Source organism: Belonocnema kinseyi, chromosome 7, assembly GCF_010883055.1.
Source record: "Belonocnema kinseyi isolate 2016_QV_RU_SX_M_011 chromosome 7, B_treatae_v1, whole genome shotgun sequence".
Classification (NCBI taxonomy): domain Eukaryota; kingdom Metazoa; phylum Arthropoda; class Insecta; order Hymenoptera; family Cynipidae; genus Belonocnema; species Belonocnema kinseyi.
The window spans coordinates 80,027,880-80,046,443 of record NC_046663.1 but is presented as its reverse complement, the minus strand read 5'-3'; the positions used below and the strand labels follow the sequence as shown (position 1 = coordinate 80,046,443).

Here is an 18,564-nt window from a genome sequence, read left to right as displayed (position 1 = left end):
ACCGTTGAATTTAACCAAAGAAGACAAATTACCAACAAAATAATTGAATAATCAACCAAAACAGATTATTTTTGGACTAAGCAGCTGCATTTTTAGACGAAAAAGATTAAATTTCTACCAAAAGCGATACATTTTTCAACCAAAAAGTCGAATTTTCAACAAAAGAAAAATTTGCTATTCAAGAGAGAACAAAAACTTAAACCAAATTGTTGAATTTTCATCCAAAAAGGCAAATTCTTTACAAAATATATAGTTGAATTTTCAACTAAAAAAAAATAAATTTCGACCAAATATTAAAATTATTTATTAAAATATTACAGTTTTATGCCAAGAAAATGAATTTGAAACAAATTGTTTCAATCTTCAACCAATATAATTAATTTTAATCAAACTGGTTCAATTTTCAACCAACCCAGCGGGCACGAAATTTAAAGACGTTTTTAGAACGTGCTAAGGACGTTTTTAGGACGTAAGGTTTAAAAGACGTTTTTAGAATGTAAAAAAAATGTTCTAAGTCAGGCCAAAAAATGTCCAATTTTCTAAATACGTCCTGAAAACGTATTTGGAATATTGTATGTTTTTAGAACGTTATTTGAACTGACTTAGGACGTTTTAAGGACGTTCTAAAATCGTCTTAGGACATTCGCGCCCACTGGGAAGTAAATAAAAAATATGAATTCACAATGAAAAATTTAGTTTCAGGTTAACAATGTTCGCGAAACGTCCACAAAATTCGTAATTTTTTACAGGATTGTAACCCAAAATATATCTTTTTATCAAAATGAATCAGCGTGAAAACATTAAATCTATTATTAAAAATTGAATAGTTAAATCTTCAACTAAAAACGATAAACTTTCAGCTGAGAGTAGATTAGTTAAATGTCCAGTTAAGAAAATTAATTTTCAGCTAAAAAAATAATTTTCAGCAAACTATTTTAATTTTTAACAAAATAGTTGTATTTTCTACTAAAATAGTGAATAAAACAAGAATTTTTTTTACAAAGAAGTTGAATAATCAACTAAACCAGATTAATTTTGAACAAAAAATTTGCGTTTTTAAGCAAAAATATCAAATTTCTACCAGAAGCAATGAATTTTTATTTAAAAAAGAACTTTTAAAAAAAATTTAATTTTTTACCAATAAAGATTTTTCAGTCAAAATATAAAAAGAGTACCCAGTGGGCAAAAAATAAAGGATCTCCTAGAGACGTCTTTGGGACATCCCGAAGACGTCTTTTATAATATGTCTTTTGGTCATCGTAGGGATGCTCTTAAAACGTCTAATGTCAGTACTTATAAGATGTCCCGAGAACGTCCATGTCTTTTATACGTCTTTAGGTCATCTTTAGGACATTGGACGTCTTAGAGACGTTGATTGGCCTGACATAGGACGTCCTAGGAACATCCCAAGGGCATTTGAATTTTCAATCCAATAATATGAATTTTCAACTAAAACGATAATTTTCAGCCTAATAGTTAAATTTTATACTAAAATAATAAAATTATTAACTCACAAAGACAAATTTTCGAGAAAAAGTAACATTTTCAACTAAACTATGATAAATCCAACTAGAAACGATCAATTCTTAACAGCAACAAAAAGAATAGTTGAAATTTCAGTTTAAAAAAAATTAATATTTCACAAAAATACTGATATTTAATAAATATATCAATCTGGAACCAACATAAGACATTTTTAAGAAAGTAGTTCAATTTTTAACTAAATAGTTGAATTAAAAAAAAAAAAAATGAATTCTCAATGAAAAATTTGATATTTGAATTTTTGACTAAAAACCACCAATATTCAGCCAGGAATAGATTAGTTAAATTTTTAGTTCAGAAAATTTATTTTCAACTAAAAAAAAACTGTTTCTTAACAAATTGAAAAAAAAAATTATTTAAAATGAAACTGATGTTCAACAAAATATATCAATCTTCAACCAATATGATAAATGTTTGAGAAAGTATGTTTAACTTTCAACTAAATAGTTACAGTTTTAAATGAAAAATATGAATTCTCCATGATAACTTTAATAGTCGGACTAAAAACTGTTTCTGTTTGAAATACATATTTTGCAAATATTTGAAAAATATGACTTCTTGGAGGAAGAAATTATGCTTGTCACGCCACCTATCGCCACCTTCGCCGCTAGCAAAGATGGCGGGTGAGTGACTGTGGATGGGACGAAGTTGCCCAAAAACACGAGGGATTTTTCTGCTAACCCGTAGTGTTTGTGGGTTTCAGATATTTCCTACCTCCAGAATGAAGACCTGGAAGACTCGGAGGAGGGTAAGTGTTTAATCAATTCACTTCCATCATTGTCATTCCGTGGGTGCAAGAGGTCGGTCCGCGAGGCATGCCAATGTCCGAACTGCGTGCGATTTCGCGTAAGTGCCGCATAGTACTGGTTTTCGAGGTTAGGTCAGTTCTGCGAATGTCATGCCGTTGTTCGATTTCCTTCTAAAAACCTGGTGTCAAATTGAGAATGCTTCTCTCATGCTATGATATCTGCAAACCAACCTAAAATTTGCAGATTCGATGATTTTAGAGCATGGTCGCTAGGAATCATTCAATTGCATTTCAACGGACACTGAGAGCGCCACCTAGCAGGGTTTCTGCGGTGTTTACCTCTGCAGTTCCCTAGTAGGATAACAAAAAAGAAAAAACTGACAGGGGAAGACAACACGCGTTGTGTAGATCTGTCAAGACAAATATGATTTACACCAAGAGTGCTTATTGCAAGTGCGAAAGATGAAATTTTACCACTGTCTTCACTGAACTGACCCTGCTTCAAATTATTTTCTGCCTGAAAGTTCTTTTAAAAGTGGTGCTTTCATTTATGCCCGAATTTCATTGTTTACGGATGTGTAAGTTTTAATTATTTACTATTCCTTATTAATATTTCATTCAAACAAATTAGACATCTTTTTTCATCTCTTTGACACAAAAATACGATCCTAATGAAAACAGCGACAACGTTGTCGCAACGTATAGCCAGTTTCTTTTGTTTCTTACTATATAAATAACTTTCCATTTCGTTGGAACCACGCTAAGCACTTAAGTACGTGACAACAAATTAATTAAATAGTTTCTGAAAGTTACGGTTTCGTAGAAACGTAGATAGTCTTTTTATTTGGAGTACAGAATTAAATCATATACCATTGTAATTAGATTAGGTCAGCTGAGATGTTTTTATCAACTGAGTGACAACCATATATTTTTTAATCAAAACATTTCAAAAGCATTCATTAAATAATGTTTTAAGGAGATCGAGATTCTCAGAATGTATTTTCATCTATGGCACAGGGAATGATACCATGACTTACATACCATTCAGTGCTCTAATTATTTTTAATTAAATTGGCAGAAAAAAAGAATTTGTTATGTTTTTAATAATTTAATTATTTAAGGAGCCATAAGAAATATGTGAATGGTTTTATCGCAAATTGTATTTGTTGCTGATTCTCGAATGCATTTTTATTTGTAAAAAGTCAAGTTTAATGCAAACACAAAACTTTTTTTCAAGTATATTTTTCTAAACAGTCAAAGCACGTAATCCATATTTCTATCAATAAAGGCCAATTACAGAAATAAGTCACAAAATAAATGGTTAAAGCCGGCATGAAAGAATTTCCTGGATACTAAAGAAAATTGAAATTTATTTTTAAGAAAGGTTATATACGTGCGTAAACATAACAATCTGTGGTTTGGAAAATATGTATATTTAAAACAGTTTTCCAATATTTCTAATATAGTTCTATTGATTATTACTAGTGAATTATCAGTTACAAACGTGTATTTTAAGATAACTTTCGATAAGAATTACTTTATCTGCGCAGAATAAGTTCACGCTCATTTCATTCGATTCAGTCGTCCATCGTGCCATTGAACTTGTAAGCGATGGCTGTTTTAGCTCTGATTCAACTTCTTGATCAAGCTGATTATTCGAGCTGAATCATCGCTCTATCACTTATTCATATTTACCATAAGGGCAAGAACTGGTTTTGATTCTTCAACACTTTTAGCACCGATTCCTTAGTAGTTGTTTACATCGTTGAAATTCAATTTTCCCTATTCAATCTCGAGTCGCAAGTTTCTGGAAAGTTGACCTCATCTAAGTATTTGTTACCCGTGACATTGTAATTTTCAGTAACATCCCATTCTTAGATATGACATTGGCTATTAGTCTCTTTAAAATATATTGAGATACAATGAATAATCTGTATTTTGTTGAGAATGAAAGACGCAGAAAGTGATATCCGTCTCGTGGCGCCATCTGCAAGGGCCGGAAAGAATTAGGTGTCCGGGGTCTTTCGCCTATCGGGGTTACTGATCTTTTTCCACTTGCTACTGCCATCTGTCGTGCGCAGGGTCGTGTTGCTTGGTAGCTCTCGGGGTGCATAAACTCGACCAGACACTACCTATACTTTGCCTCGCATCAGCACTTCCAAGAAAATCACCCCTTGCAAGTAGTCCATAGTTGCAATATGTTTTATACGGGTTAAAATGAGCTTCCTTCAGCTTCCCCTGTTCCCAACTTTTGAGGAACTAGTTCAATCAGTCTCAAACTTGTATACGTATTCTTAATCAAATTTAAAATTCGTAGGCAAAGTCTAATTTACGGGGATCACAAAGCCCCCCTCCCCTTTTTTACCTTATCCTTTTTTACCCTTAAATTTGACAAATTTTCTGAAGCACCTAAATTCGATCATTTTAAACAAATTTTCCTGCTTTGTCCCTTTTTTAATGTATCGATAGATTTTTTAAGAATCATACACAGAAGTTTAAGGCATGAGAAAACAAAACGCTTTGAACGAGATTTTTAAAATACCAATTTCAAGTATATCCTAAGCGATTTATTGGCTAATTTTGCACATTTGAAAGGCATCGTGGACAGCGAAGAAGTCGCCAATATACTCTAAAAGCAGAGGAAATAAGATTTTTCACAAGAATAGGGGAATACATTCTTTTAAATGAAACTAATGCAGGGACTAATATTCATTTGAAATTCCTGACAATTAAAGTAAACATTGAATTTTCATCTTTAAAAAAAAATGAATTTTCAACAAAGTAGTAGGATTATCAAACAAAAATCGAATAGTTGATAGTTTAACCTAAACCTTTTTCAATTTTATATTAAAAACCGGTGTATTCATATAAAAAAGGGTTTTTGTTCTAATAAAATGGTTCAATCCTCAACAAAAACAGATTGATTTTTAACCGAAAACGATGGGTTGTATACCAAAAGAAATGTATTTTTAAATCAAAAAGATGGAGCTTTAACAAAATAGTTCAATTTTTAAGAAAAAAAAGACGATTTTTTACGAAATTTGTTGAATGTTTAACCCAAACATACGAAATTTCAACGAAAAAGCATGCATTTTTAACAATATTATTGAATTTCCAACAAAACGTAATAGACATTTCAATAAAGAATAATGAACTTTCAATCAAAAATAGTTGTATTATCTTTTTGGGTTGTATTCATTCAGTTCATAGTTTTTTTATTATATTTGAAATGTTTTATAAAATAAGTAAGCAGGCGTATCAGAGCAAGGTATGTTAGTTGTGACTGTAGAAATGAAATTTAATTTTTTTCGTGAAGGATGTCTTTAAATTTTTGTTCTTTCACATTATCATTTTTTCAGTTGGAATTAAACAAGGTTTTAAACATCTGCATCTTTTCAACTGATTAAGGTACATAAGAAAGTATTTTAAACGTCCAAGAAAAGAAATACAGAAAACGTAGTTTTTTTTTTAATAGTAATTTTTGAGTTTTCGAATTATTTCGTTCTCGTTTACTTATAAAAATTGTTTGAACAACTCAGGTTTCTCTACTGAAAAGAATGCACTAGAAAAAAATTATGAGAATAAGGAATCAAAATATATCTACTGAAAAAATCCATTTTCTTAAATTAAAGTATGATCGTTTTTCAATTATGTTTTTTAAATCTAATTTTTCCACCTTTAATCTTGATGTTTTTAAATATATTGTTATCAGAATAAAGCGCTGAAATGTTAACAGATTTTTTAATCAATCTAGGAAAAAATCTTTAACCACAGTAATGTATAGAAAACATTACTACAGAAACAGTGCTACTAGTAGAGGGTAATTTCGTTCAGTATTCAAGACATACCCGTATGTTATGAACAGTTTTTAAAGATTAATAAAATCCCCATTTTCATATAAAAATGAACTACTGAATTACCGTGATCCCGGAATTTATTTTACTTACAAATCTTAATGCATTAACTTAAATAAGTACCACAAAAGTATGCTTTGTTAAACAAGTGATTGATATCGCTGCAGGTCTTCGATCAGGATATCTGTCGAGCATCTTTTTTCGCACGTAGCTTTGGCCCATTAAATGATGTAAATCGCTTATGAGAGTGAATCTCATTGTAAAAGATCGCTGGATGTTGCAAGATGATATAGCTTCTTCTACTCGTTGTAGTAAAAGAGAGAAGAAGCAGCAAAGCTTCTCTCTTTCTTGTACCACGTCTCTTCATAGCTGTTGTGGATGACTTTTAGCTGGTCCTAGCTGACTTTATCTAACATTCCAGAGGTCGTTTATCAGTTCGACTAACTTGTGTCTTTCCTTTAGACCACTATCTAGTGAAGGATTCTATTCTGGGACTTCTAGGTCTCTTTTGAACTTTCGATGAGAAAAAATGATCAGAATGATAGAAGTAATCAGGATTTAATGTCACAGATTGAGCTGGTATTTCAAGCCAAACATACATAAAAGAGCAACCTCTAAGAAAATTTACTTAAGGGTATTTGATACTTCGCCGTGTGATAAATCGGGTTCAGTTACCTCGGCTTTTTTTCTACAAAAATGAAAATTTTGACAAACTGAATACGGAGATGCTATCAAATATCATAACGGACGTCCCCGGTTTCTTTTTTGAGGGATAAATAACAAAATAAATTTATTATGCTACGTAAACATTTTATGCATGTGCATTATTTTGATGTTAGGATTGTTTTTCATCTCTGCCATTCCGATAATTTGGAAATTATTTATGAAATAAACTTTTTTGATTGCCTGCAAACAAGGTTAGTGCCGGGAGATTAGTTACTACGTTTATTTGTAAGTCCAAAGTTTCCAGCCAAAAATATTGTGTAGTTTGGAAGTAACGTTCGGGATAATTGTAACACACATAACCTCCAAATATACACACATTTTTAGCAAAATCAAAATTTTTTGGAATTAGCCCACAAAAAAGTCTGCAGGGACGTCCGTTGGCATGTTCGCTATCTTTCCCCAGGTTCTGAAGACAAAATATTTATTAATCTACGAAAAAAGCCGGTGGAACCTAACACTGACAAAATCGATACTAATTCCTAAGCGCCAGGGAAATTAGTCAAATTTAGCAAAATACATTTTTTGTTGAATTAACTAACAAAAAAAGTGTCCAGGGACGTTCCTTAGCATGTTCTCCAACATTTCCCAAATTTTTAAGACAAAATATTTATTATACTAGAAAAAAGCCAGGGGAACCTGAAACTAGTAAAATCTATAATTTTCTAAGTACCACATGCCCTTTACTGTATTTTAATATGGACAATATTAGTTCTCAGACATTAGTTACTACGGTTTTACTTGGTCCAAGTTTTCGGTCAAAAATATTGTGTAATTTGGAAGTAAAGCCGTGGAGAATTATATCTCACGAAACCTCAATATACACACACGTTAATCAAATTTAGTCAAAATAATTTTTTTCTTAATCATTCCACAAACGAAGAGTTCGAGGACGTCCGTTAGCATGTTCATTATATTTTCCCTAGTTTTTCTGACAAAATCCTTATTATTGTAGGAACAAAGCCGAGGGAACCTAACACTAGTAAACTCGATCATTTTCTAAGTATCGCATGCCCTTGCATTCTTTTAAGATCCTCCGTGATAAAACGCTTTCGTTTATTAACTTTGTGACTTTCATTTGTTTTCAAATGTATACCAACTTTCATTTGTTTTCAAAAACATACTTTCTTTGTTCTGTTTCTATTTTAGTGTAATGATTCTAGTCTATTCTAATGATGTTTGATGATTCTACCCTATAAAAGTATGGTGTTATGATTCTTAGAGATAATTCAGGGTGCCCATTGGTTCAGGACACTTTAACATCCAGGGAATGGAAGTAAATTAATCATTTAAACCTGGAGTTTTGTACATTCTCAGTAGAAAAATCCATCCAATCCTTTAAATTATTATTAGGATCAATTTATAAAAACATACGAAGAACACAAACAAGCCAATTGAAGACGCTTCAACTTCTTTTTATCAGGGTATTCTAGAAAGTCAGGAAATAGCAGAGAAACCCTGAAAGAGGCAGGGAGTTTTTGATAAACCGAGCTTGAAATTTAAGGGTCATCCACAAATTACGTAAGTCATTTTTATGAAATTTGCAATCTCCCTACTACCGTGTAAAATGCCTTAAAAATTACTCTGAACTACCCCCCCCCCCTTCTACAAAATATTACCATGATTTTATAAACTTCGGGATTGTATGGATATAAATTCTGTTCATTGAAGAAACGTCCAAAAGCATTATTTCTTGTTGAAAATTGAACTGTTTTGCACAAATTTCATTTTTTGTATTGAAAATTCAACCTTTTAAATTAAAATTTTGTTCTCTATGATTGAACATTTTTTAAGAGTTTTAAAATTCATCTCTTTTGATTTAGAAATTTATTGTTAATCGTAGAAATTTAACCTTTTTTGGCTGAAAGTAAAACTGTTTAATTAAACTTTTACCTGTCTTGGATGAGAATTTAATTCTTTTTATAAAAATTCATGTTTTTGCTTGAAAATTACATTATTTGGTTGAAAACTTTTCTTATTTGGTCGAAATTGATTGTTTTTAGTTGAAAATTCATCTGATTGATTGGAAATTTAATTATTTTTTTTTATTGAATTTGTTATTTAATTTAATTTTTAACAATTCTGCTATACGTTCGAAATTTATCTTTTTTTAGTAAATAATTTAACTATTTCTTTAAAAAATTCTTCTTTTTCTGTAGAAAAGTATTGTCATTTGATGAAACTTTCAATTTTTAGTTAAAAATAAATGTTTTGGATAGATAGTTGAACTGTTCTATTGTTTGTTGAAATTTGATCTTTTTCAGTTAAAAAAGTACGTATTATGTTGTAAAATTTTCTTTTCGGTTAAAAATTGCATTGTTGGTTAAAAAAATTATCATTTATTTGTTGAAGATTAATCATTTTAGTTAAAATTTCCTTTCTATATGTTGAAAATTTAACTTCTTTCTTGAAAAATCATATTTTCGGCTTGACAATTCAACTTTTTTGTAGGAAATTTGCCTTTTATTGTTGAAAATTGATTTATTTAATTTAAATCTCTTTTTATTTTTATTGAACATTAAATTATTTTGGTACACATTTTTTAAATTTATTTTTTCATTTCAAATTTGATCCTTATTTTGGAAATTAGCTTTTTTTCATCAAAAATTCAGATTTTTTGCTTCAAAATTCAAGATTTCAGATAAATTTGCATTTCTTCATTGACTAAAAACTCAACTGTTTAGTTGAATAATCAATTTGTGTATGACCCCTCATAAAATTGGATTTGACCGTTGTCACTCTAAGTCTAAAATAAAGGTAGAAACTAAACTTTTTTTGGCATTAACATTGTTGATCTCCTAAGGTTTAGTTTTCGTTACTTTGATATTGTTAAAGAAAATATTCAATAAAGTTGTAATTTTTTATACTCATAATTTAAATTTCCTAATAATTGTTTTGTTTATAAATAATTGAAAATTTAATTTTCATTCAAATAAAAAAGTATCAAGAAATTCTTACATACTTGAGTTTCAATTACCTAATATTAAAAATATTATCAATTTTAAAATCCATACTAACACATAACATTAAAATCAGCATTTTTACGATCTGTTAATACCAATGCAAATATTTTTCCCCTTCAGTTGCGATAGCTGTTTAAAAAACTTTTCTATTAAAAATTACTTTTTATTAAAAACTTTTTTTCGAATAATTCAATTTTAAGGGTTTATCATTTTTAATATTTATATTTTGAGAGTTACACATTACGACAAATTATTTGTTTATCTTAGGCAAATTCAATTTTAATTCAGTCAATTGTAATTTTTTTTAATGTAATAAGAGTTTAAAATTCTACAATTTAAGCAGCTTTGATTTTGAAACATTCAATATACTTTAAAGTAGTATCAAACTAAATATTATTTTTATTTAAAAGCGCTAATGCAATTTAAATTCCTTTGAATTTCAAGTTTCGATTTAAATGATCTCACCTTTGGAGTAGTGAACGTATTTCTAATTGCACATACCATTAGATTAGATCAGTGGTCGGCAAACTACTGCCGCGCGACAGCCCTAGCTGTCACGGCGGCTCAAGTCAAAATCTCGTGGCAGTACCTGCTGCCACCAAGAAGGTTCACCCCGCCATTGACGCTTCCATTATTAAGCAGTTCGAGTAACGGGGATTAAAATTCGAAACAAAAAATTCTCAATTTCAAAATTAGCTTTCTGAAACCTCGAGATTCCAAATCTGTGAATTCTTGCGATGAAAAGGAATCTATAAAACGTATTAAAATACTAAATGTCAATGTATTATAACACTTTTAGTTTAAAATTAAGTTTTCATTATATTCCATCAAATCATTGATTTTTAACTTCCCAAGTACAAGTTTAGATGTATTTAATCGCAAAAAAGTCACATCAGATTCCGAATTTCAGGCTTATAAATCGCTAATATAAGAATTTAAAACAAAATTTATTTAAAAATTTTTATTCACATTGAGTATCCCGTCTAACAATGAACCCCTGCCGAGCGTAACGCAGTTTCTCTTCGGATTCAAGATAGTTTGCGTTTACCCGGGAGATGGAGGTAGGGGGTAATCGCACTGAACGAAGGTATCTCTTTCGAATTAATCAGTTCATTTGCAACTTTTTACGAAAATTAAATGTATTTTTCTTCATTTATGTCCAATTAATTATAGTTTAACCAATCTTAGTGAAAAACTTCATAAAAAACTAATTTCATCCCTTCACAACAACCCTGAGGTATTAATTATTGCCAGAACGACATGTATACAATACGCGTTTTGTGAAGATTTCGGCTCACGATTAGAATTTAAAAAACGCAGCAGTTAAAAATGGAAAAGAAACATATGTTTCTCGAAATATTAGATGTATAAATATTGTTAGCCTTTTGCGGATCTGATAGCATCCCCGGCGCGCTGAATCAATAGGGTGAAATGCAGTATAGCAGTGAAATATGCACAATAGGGTGGTCCAACAAACGCTTTTCGAGCTATAGGGCAACTCACCCCCCTCCCCCCACTTTACATTTCCGGCGTAAATAAATCGTTTTTCTAAATTGAAATATTAACACGTGCCCGTAGGCTCTTCAAAAATCCATTTGATTAATACAGGGTAATTTTGGATTTTCGAAAAATCGACCTCATGCTCCAGCGTTTCATCGAAACGTGCCAAATAACTTAGGGATTGAAGAATAGTGTCTACGAAATAAAACTACACCTATGAAATTTATTTTTAAACCCTTCCCCCCTCTGCAGCGCCCCAAATATGATCCAAAAATAAAAACACTATGTTTTTACGTATTATTGTTCATTTTTAGCCAGTTCCATCGTCTTTTTCATACAAATAATTACTAATGAACAGTTCGTAAATATCCTATGACTTTTAAACAATGTTTAATTGTGTCATTTCGTAGACACTACTCTTCAATCCCTAAGATATTTGGCACGTTTCGATGAAACGCTGGGGCATGAGGTCGATTTTTCGAAAATCCAAAATTTCCCTGTGTTAATCAAATGGATTTTTGAAGAGCCTACGGACACGTGTTAATATTTGAATTTCGAAACAAAATTTACGGATTTATTTCCGCTGGAAATGCAAACTTGGGTGGGGGGGGGGGGGAGTTATCCTGTAGCCCGAAAAACGTGGACACTAATATTTCAAGAAAAATATGTTTCCTTTCCATTTTCCAATGCTGCGTTTTTGAAATTTTAATCTTGAGCCCAAATCTTCACAAAACGCGAATTGTACACATGTCGTTCTGGGAATAATTAATACTCCAGGCCCCCCCTCCCCTCCGAGTAAACGCACATTATCAGAACCCAGCACTCTGCATTTTTTATTATCTAGGGCCCCTCGAACTATAATCCGAAGAGAAACTGCGTTCAACTATTTATGCTTGCTCAATGTTACCTAAGTCCTCATCTATTACCTGTAAAGTGGGGGGAAAAGTTTGCCGACCACTGCCTTGGATGGCACATTAATGAATCTATATTCCCATTTGGAAAAGATTCATAAGAAAATTACTTTATGCTGATAATACCTTAAAATTTCACTTAGTCAAAAATCTTAAAAATTACTGGCGAATCCAAGCATACATAAAGCAGTTTCAGGCACTTCAAGTTTAAAATCGTTTAATATTCCAGGCTTAAGTTAAAAAAATTGATATAATTAATTTTTAAGCGTTTCGGTTCAAAAATATTAAAACATTTGCTATTTTGAATTCGTGTTTCAAACTTGACAAGGCGAGGTACTTCAGTGAAGCTTTCTACATTGAAAATTGTATTCAAAGTTGAAAACATGAATTCAAATCGTATGATTTAAATGTTTAATTTCGGAAAAACTGAATAATTTGAAACTAAGCTGTACTGAAAACTTTCATTTATTAAATTAAAAGGTCTGAGGGTTCAAGAATTCAGATTTGTTGATTGGTTGTAAATTTAAATGGATATGCAAATTTTTAAATAATTTACTTATAAGTTTAAAGTTTTTCAATTAAGAACGCTCATAATTGAATAATTGCAGTTCAAAAATTATAAAATTGAATTTTGTAATTATTGAGTTACTTTATAATTCCCTTAACTGAAAATTGTTCAATTTCGAAAGCTTTAATAAAAAGTTTTTTGGGTTTTGAAAGGTTTTGTAGCATGTTTTGACGCTTCTCCGTTTGAACATTATCTAATGTTTAAGGCTTTAAATATGGTTACCGGGGGATTTACTCCCATTTTGAAGACTACTTTAAAATTTTTCAATTTTGAATGTTTTATTTCCGAAACGCTTGGATTATGGCTTCGCTTCATCCTGAATACTTTCGTTTGATGTTTAGTTCTGAAAATTACAAATGATTTTTCTTTTGTTTTTAAGGTTTGAATTACAAAATTTAAACGATCGTGCGTTTTTTCTAAGATTTTAGTGACTATTCTGTAAATATAGATTTATCGATTGAATGCAAATATCATTTGGATAATGTAATTCAATTCTTAGAAAATCGTTCCAGATCATTGATTTGTACAGTATATCAGCCCATAACTACGTTTGTGTCAATATATTTTTTCTTACTCTCATCGACCATGAAGTATCGAATTTTTTTATATTTTGTGTTTAAAGAAGTCATTTTCAGCTGATAAAAAACTTATCACTGAAAGTGTCAAATAACACACTTTAAAACAAACTGAGCACTACACATTGTCTTGTAGCCTTTTGCAATGCCTCATTTCACGAATTTTAATTGGATTTCTTTGGTAAATCGCTATGTTTTAAAAACAGAAAAACAAGCAAGTTTGGGATTTCCAATGTTTCTCAATTTATCACCAACAAATTAATCATTTTGCGACATTTGTCCGAGTAAGATATCTTGTCTTCCCAGCTTATCGGTCTGATGTAAAAAAATTACACGGTGCAATTACGGGGCCACCTACGCAAAACTTCATTTCAGGATTTTTCGTTGCTTTTCTCCCCTAGCGATCCGCAAGCCTCTCACCTACATCGAAAAAATGTTTACTCTCCAGTGAGTCAACGCATGGGTTACTTATCGGAAATTCGCAGTCTCCCATTTTTCTAGATGCAGTATACTTGTGATAGTGTCCATTATGATTAGCCTGAACCTTCTTACATGCTTATTTGGAAGCTCCCACTCCCCCATTTTTTAAAAAATAAGCATCCTATTTTTCCTGTTTTTGTATGGAAGATTACATTTCGTCTTTTTTTAAATTCTCATCATTTAGGATTGAGAAAGTATTAGAATCTCATGAAATTTCTGACCTTAGTATTTCAATAGATCTGCACGTTTTGAGAACCCTGAAACCGAAAATCAAGTTCTGCCGATGACTACGGTCTGTCCGGTCGTCCGTACACACGATAACTCTTGGAAGATAAAAAAAGGATCAAGTCGTGTTTTGGCAGACTTTTTTGAGCCCTAACAGGAAGAACGAGTTCGTTAGCCAGTCTTCTACAACTAACGGTTACGTTTTTATCCATCAAATAGGTTATGCAAAAATGAAATATTCCAATTTTACGACAAACGCCGACAAATACCTTAATTTTTTTCTACAAGAACAGTAGTTTTTCAAAATATTAGTCAAAAGTCGAAAAAAATTAGAAAAAATCATGGGAACAAATTGCTTTGAAAATTCTTTGAACCATATTTTGATAGGGTTGGTCATTGTGATTTCATTTAACGAAAGTAGTATGTTTAAAGGGGTCATTTTTTCAACTAAATTAGACTGCGGCAACCTTAAGAATAATAAATTTAAAATGGGTTTATTCCATTTTTTGAAGATTTTTTTTTATTTTGCAATCTTTGAATTTTGTTAGTTAAATATTAATGGACAGAGAAAATGAAATATTAGTCAGGGAAAAGTCAGGACATTTTGAAAATATTTTTTTTGCCACCTTGCAATCGATTGCGAGTCCATTAGGACCCACTTCCAAAGTTATTTTAGTTGAAGATTTTGTACAGTCATTTTTTTCGAAATAACGGAAAGTGGGTTACCTCGTACAATGTAAGTGCAACCCCAGGGAACCAGAATCCCAGCAATGAAAGAAAACCCTTCAACCCCTCTTGTTTCCTCTTTATGTCCGTTCCAGCGTTTTGGAGACTTTTGACGGGACCACCGCTCGTTCTCTTTTTTTATCCGGCTTGTAACACGGACTTTGATCGAAAGAGAGGCAAGGGCAAAGAGAGAAATTGAGAGAAAGAAAGGAGGGCGACGAGCTAGGTACGAAGAAAATTTAATTTCTTGGCATTGTGAGGAGTTCCTTGCCCTTTCAGCCTTTTCAGTTCGGTGGTCTGTTTTTGATCGGAGGCCACGTCGTCTAGACACACCACCGGGGGTTGGCTGGCTTTTATAATCGCAACGAAATGCACCCCTCGAAGCTCAACGCAAAAATACCGGTTTTTTTTCTGCCCTCCCCTTGGTCCTCATCTGGTTCTATCCCCCTAACCCCCTCTCCCTCGTTCCTGGATACAACGACCTTTCGCGTTACATTAAAATGATTTATTCTTCTCATTAAATTCAAATTCGAGAACACGTTGTTGCTTTAAATATAAAATGACAAAAGTTGCACAGTTGCAATTCAAGACCGAATCTCGAGCATCACTTTTTCATGTTTTCTGGCGTTCGAAAGTAAACCTCTTTCAGTTCCCATTTGGTTCGTGTCGTCTTTCTTATCAATTCACGGTGTTGAAAAACTGGATCCAATCCACGTCGTGGTTTTTGCATCATTCATGGTTTCTAAAATAAGTTCTTATTTGAAAACGGAACAAATTTACGACAACTAAATACCCACTAGCCATTTAGCTTAATTTTCTTTTGCTGAAAAAGAAATCATAATTGGAATGAGGGTAGATTTTTTTAAAAGTCATTGATTTTAAATATTTTTATACTATTACCTTAATTTTAGGAATCTTAAGAGTTTGATCGAAAATCTTGATTTAGTTTTGAAATAAAAATTCCTTAGCAAACCTAGACTCCATAAAAGACTTGCTTGCAGTTGTTCCAATCTGAACCATTTCTGAATAAAAGTATGGCAGAAATTTTCAAAAAATATATTTTTATGACCACTCTGGTACATGACTGTTATGAATATATAGCAAGAAGTAAAGGGTTCAAGATTAGGTTAATAGCACCATTTCCTCGATAAAATAGATTATTTGATAGAAAGACGAATGAGAATAATTAAGGAATCGCAATATTATCTGCAAAATCGCTCTTGACCCGCCTGTCGGTCTTGTCCCTTTCTATCCCACGTGAGTAGAAAAAGCTTACAATCGATGTACAGTAAAAATAAAGAAGATTTTTCCACAGTGAGGATATATATTTTTTGTAATAGGGCAAGAGGATATCAATGGATAATGCGAATAATAAGCTGTCATTTCTTTCCCATTACGGAAGCGTTCATCTGCTTTTTGAGATGACCCCACGTCATTTACTATTTTACTGCCAGCGTTGAGTTTCAGGGGCCATCTTGAAAGGCACATATAAAAGATGTTTCCACAACGGGAACGAGAGGATAGCCTAATATTCGTAGAAACCATCGATATTACTTGTTCGAAATAAACCTCGTGATTTTTTAAGCGTTTGATAACGATTTTGAAATCCTTGGACGAGTTCAGGGGTTACCAGCTTAGCGAAGGATTGTTGTGGTGAGCCAAGCGGTGGCGCCTCCTCGGCTCGATTATTACATGGCATTCCACGAATGCCATCGTGAAGAATCCTCTTGCTTCTCCACCACCCCTTCAACCCACCGCCAGACCTCCGGGCGGACACTCTCCTCTTCTCCTCTTCTGACTGCCTGACGGGAGACGGGTGACGGCGAGGCGTTTCCCTCTCTCACTCCCTCTCTTGTTATATTAGAGACGGAACAGACCTCCTAAGAGGCGAAGGCTTCGCTCCAGGGCCCAAAGTAGGCCTGCGATATGAATGATAAACGTTTGTCCTCCTCCCTTTCCTCTCTACCACTACAATTATCTCTCTCTCTCTCTCTCGCCGTGGAACAACTAAGCACAGCTACAGTGTACAGTCTTTACACGATGGAAACCTAGAGAATTAGGGGCCATAAGGCGGCTTCGTTCCAAGTATGTGACATGAATTCACGTCGAAAGGAATTCGACGAAAAGGAGAGAGAGGGAAGACCAGACAAAAAAATCGAGAATCGCTCTTTTTATTTAACTCGAAATTCCTACTTCGAATTACCAATCTTGCATGAAACGTCTCTAGTTGTCCTAATTTTTGTACTTCTATTCTCTTAAAAGGTTTAAAAAATAATAGGTAATAAGCAGAGTAGGTGAAGGTCAGGGAATTCTAGTTAGTCAAAGGATGTCAGGGAAAACCCAAAAGAATGAGGTAATTGTAGATAAACGAAAGTTGAATTTTATAAAATTCTGTAGACTTCACACTCTTTCCCCTATTCCCCTTTCCTATTTTAAAGCATTTCTTCTTTTTTAGTTTTTTTTTTAGAAATTTACCCCTTTTCCCGTTTAAATGTGAACTGAATTAATAGAACCCAATAACAAAAACCATCTATTTTGTTTTGAAATTTCATTCTTCTTGCTCTCTAAATATGAATCAGCGTATATACGTTGCTAAAACAGCGAAATTTAGCTGCTGATCAGTGAAGTTTCACTGATTAACAACTAAATTTCACTTATTTTCCAACGTATATACGATGATTTGAATTAGCGGTACACTTATCGCTGATTCAGATTTAGAGAGGGGTTGAAGAGTCTACTATTATATTGTTATTCAAGAATTAATCTTTTTGGCTAGCAATTTTATTATTTGACAGAAAATTTAATTATCTCTTTTTTTAAATTCAATTATTAAAAAAAAAATATCTTCATTGGGTGATAATTGAACTGCTTGGTTGAAAGTTTAACTACTTTCTTCAAAAATAATTTTATTGATTGAAGATTCAACTATTTGGTTGAAAATTAACATATTTTGTTGAAAATATGTCGTGTTCAGCTGACTATTCAAAGTTTTCCGTTGAGACTCGATCTTTGAAGTTAAAAAATTCAACTATTTTGTTTAAGTTATCTTTCTTTATCGAAAATTCAACTGTTTTGGTGAAGATTCTTCATTTTGGATAAAAAATTCGTTCTTCAATCCTTTTGGATTAATAATTCATCATTTTGCGTAGAAAAGTTCTTGGTTGAAAATTTATCTTTCATGGTGGATAATTTAACTGTCTTATAGGTTAGGTCGAGATTGGAAATTCTCTCTGCTTATGCCAAATACATTTATTTACGTGCCTGTGAAAGATTTCGAAATTCCACACACTTATCCCAATTTTGTGATATCAAAACCTTATCAAATCGCCTCGTAAAATATAAATTAGAGATGGCCCTCCTTCTAATTTATTATTTTTTATTACTAAATTTATATTATTAATAAATTATCAATTATATATATATATATATATGCACACACACAAAATATAATCTGTATGCATGTATGCATGTGTATATATATATAATTTATAATTAATTAAAAATATAAATTTAATAATGAAAATAATAGATTAGAAGGAGGGCTATCTCTTATTTATATTTTGCGAGGCGATTTTATAAGGTTTTGATATAACAAAATTGGGATAAGTGTGTGGAATTTCGAAATCTTTAACAGGCACGTAAATAAATGTATTTGGCATAAGCAGAGAGAATCCCCAATCTCGACCTAACCTATAAGACAGTTAAACTATCCACCAAGAAAGATAAATTTTCAACCAAGAACTTTTCTA

General features: G+C 32.0%; 1 protein-coding gene across 2 annotated transcripts in view; it reads left to right on the top strand.

Annotated features, from left to right (window-relative positions):
- The first annotated feature begins 2,165 nt into the window (after positions 1-2,165).
- The window catches only part of LOC117177542 (serine/threonine-protein phosphatase 4 regulatory subunit 1-like), a 414,898-nt gene continuing 398,499 nt past the window's right edge, over positions 2,166-18,564 (top strand). Inside the window, exon 1 of one of the 2 annotated variants that reach the window (XM_033368334.1) lies at positions 2,166-2,290. Coding sequence is in view for 1 of the 2 variants with exons in the window: in XM_033368333.1 (XP_033224224.1) it covers positions 2,841-2,868 (28 nt within the window). In the remaining variant the exon portion in view is untranslated. Of the gene's footprint in view, positions 2,291-2,729; positions 2,869-18,564 lie in introns of those variants that run through there. The other variant, XM_033368333.1, reaches the window with a different exon arrangement.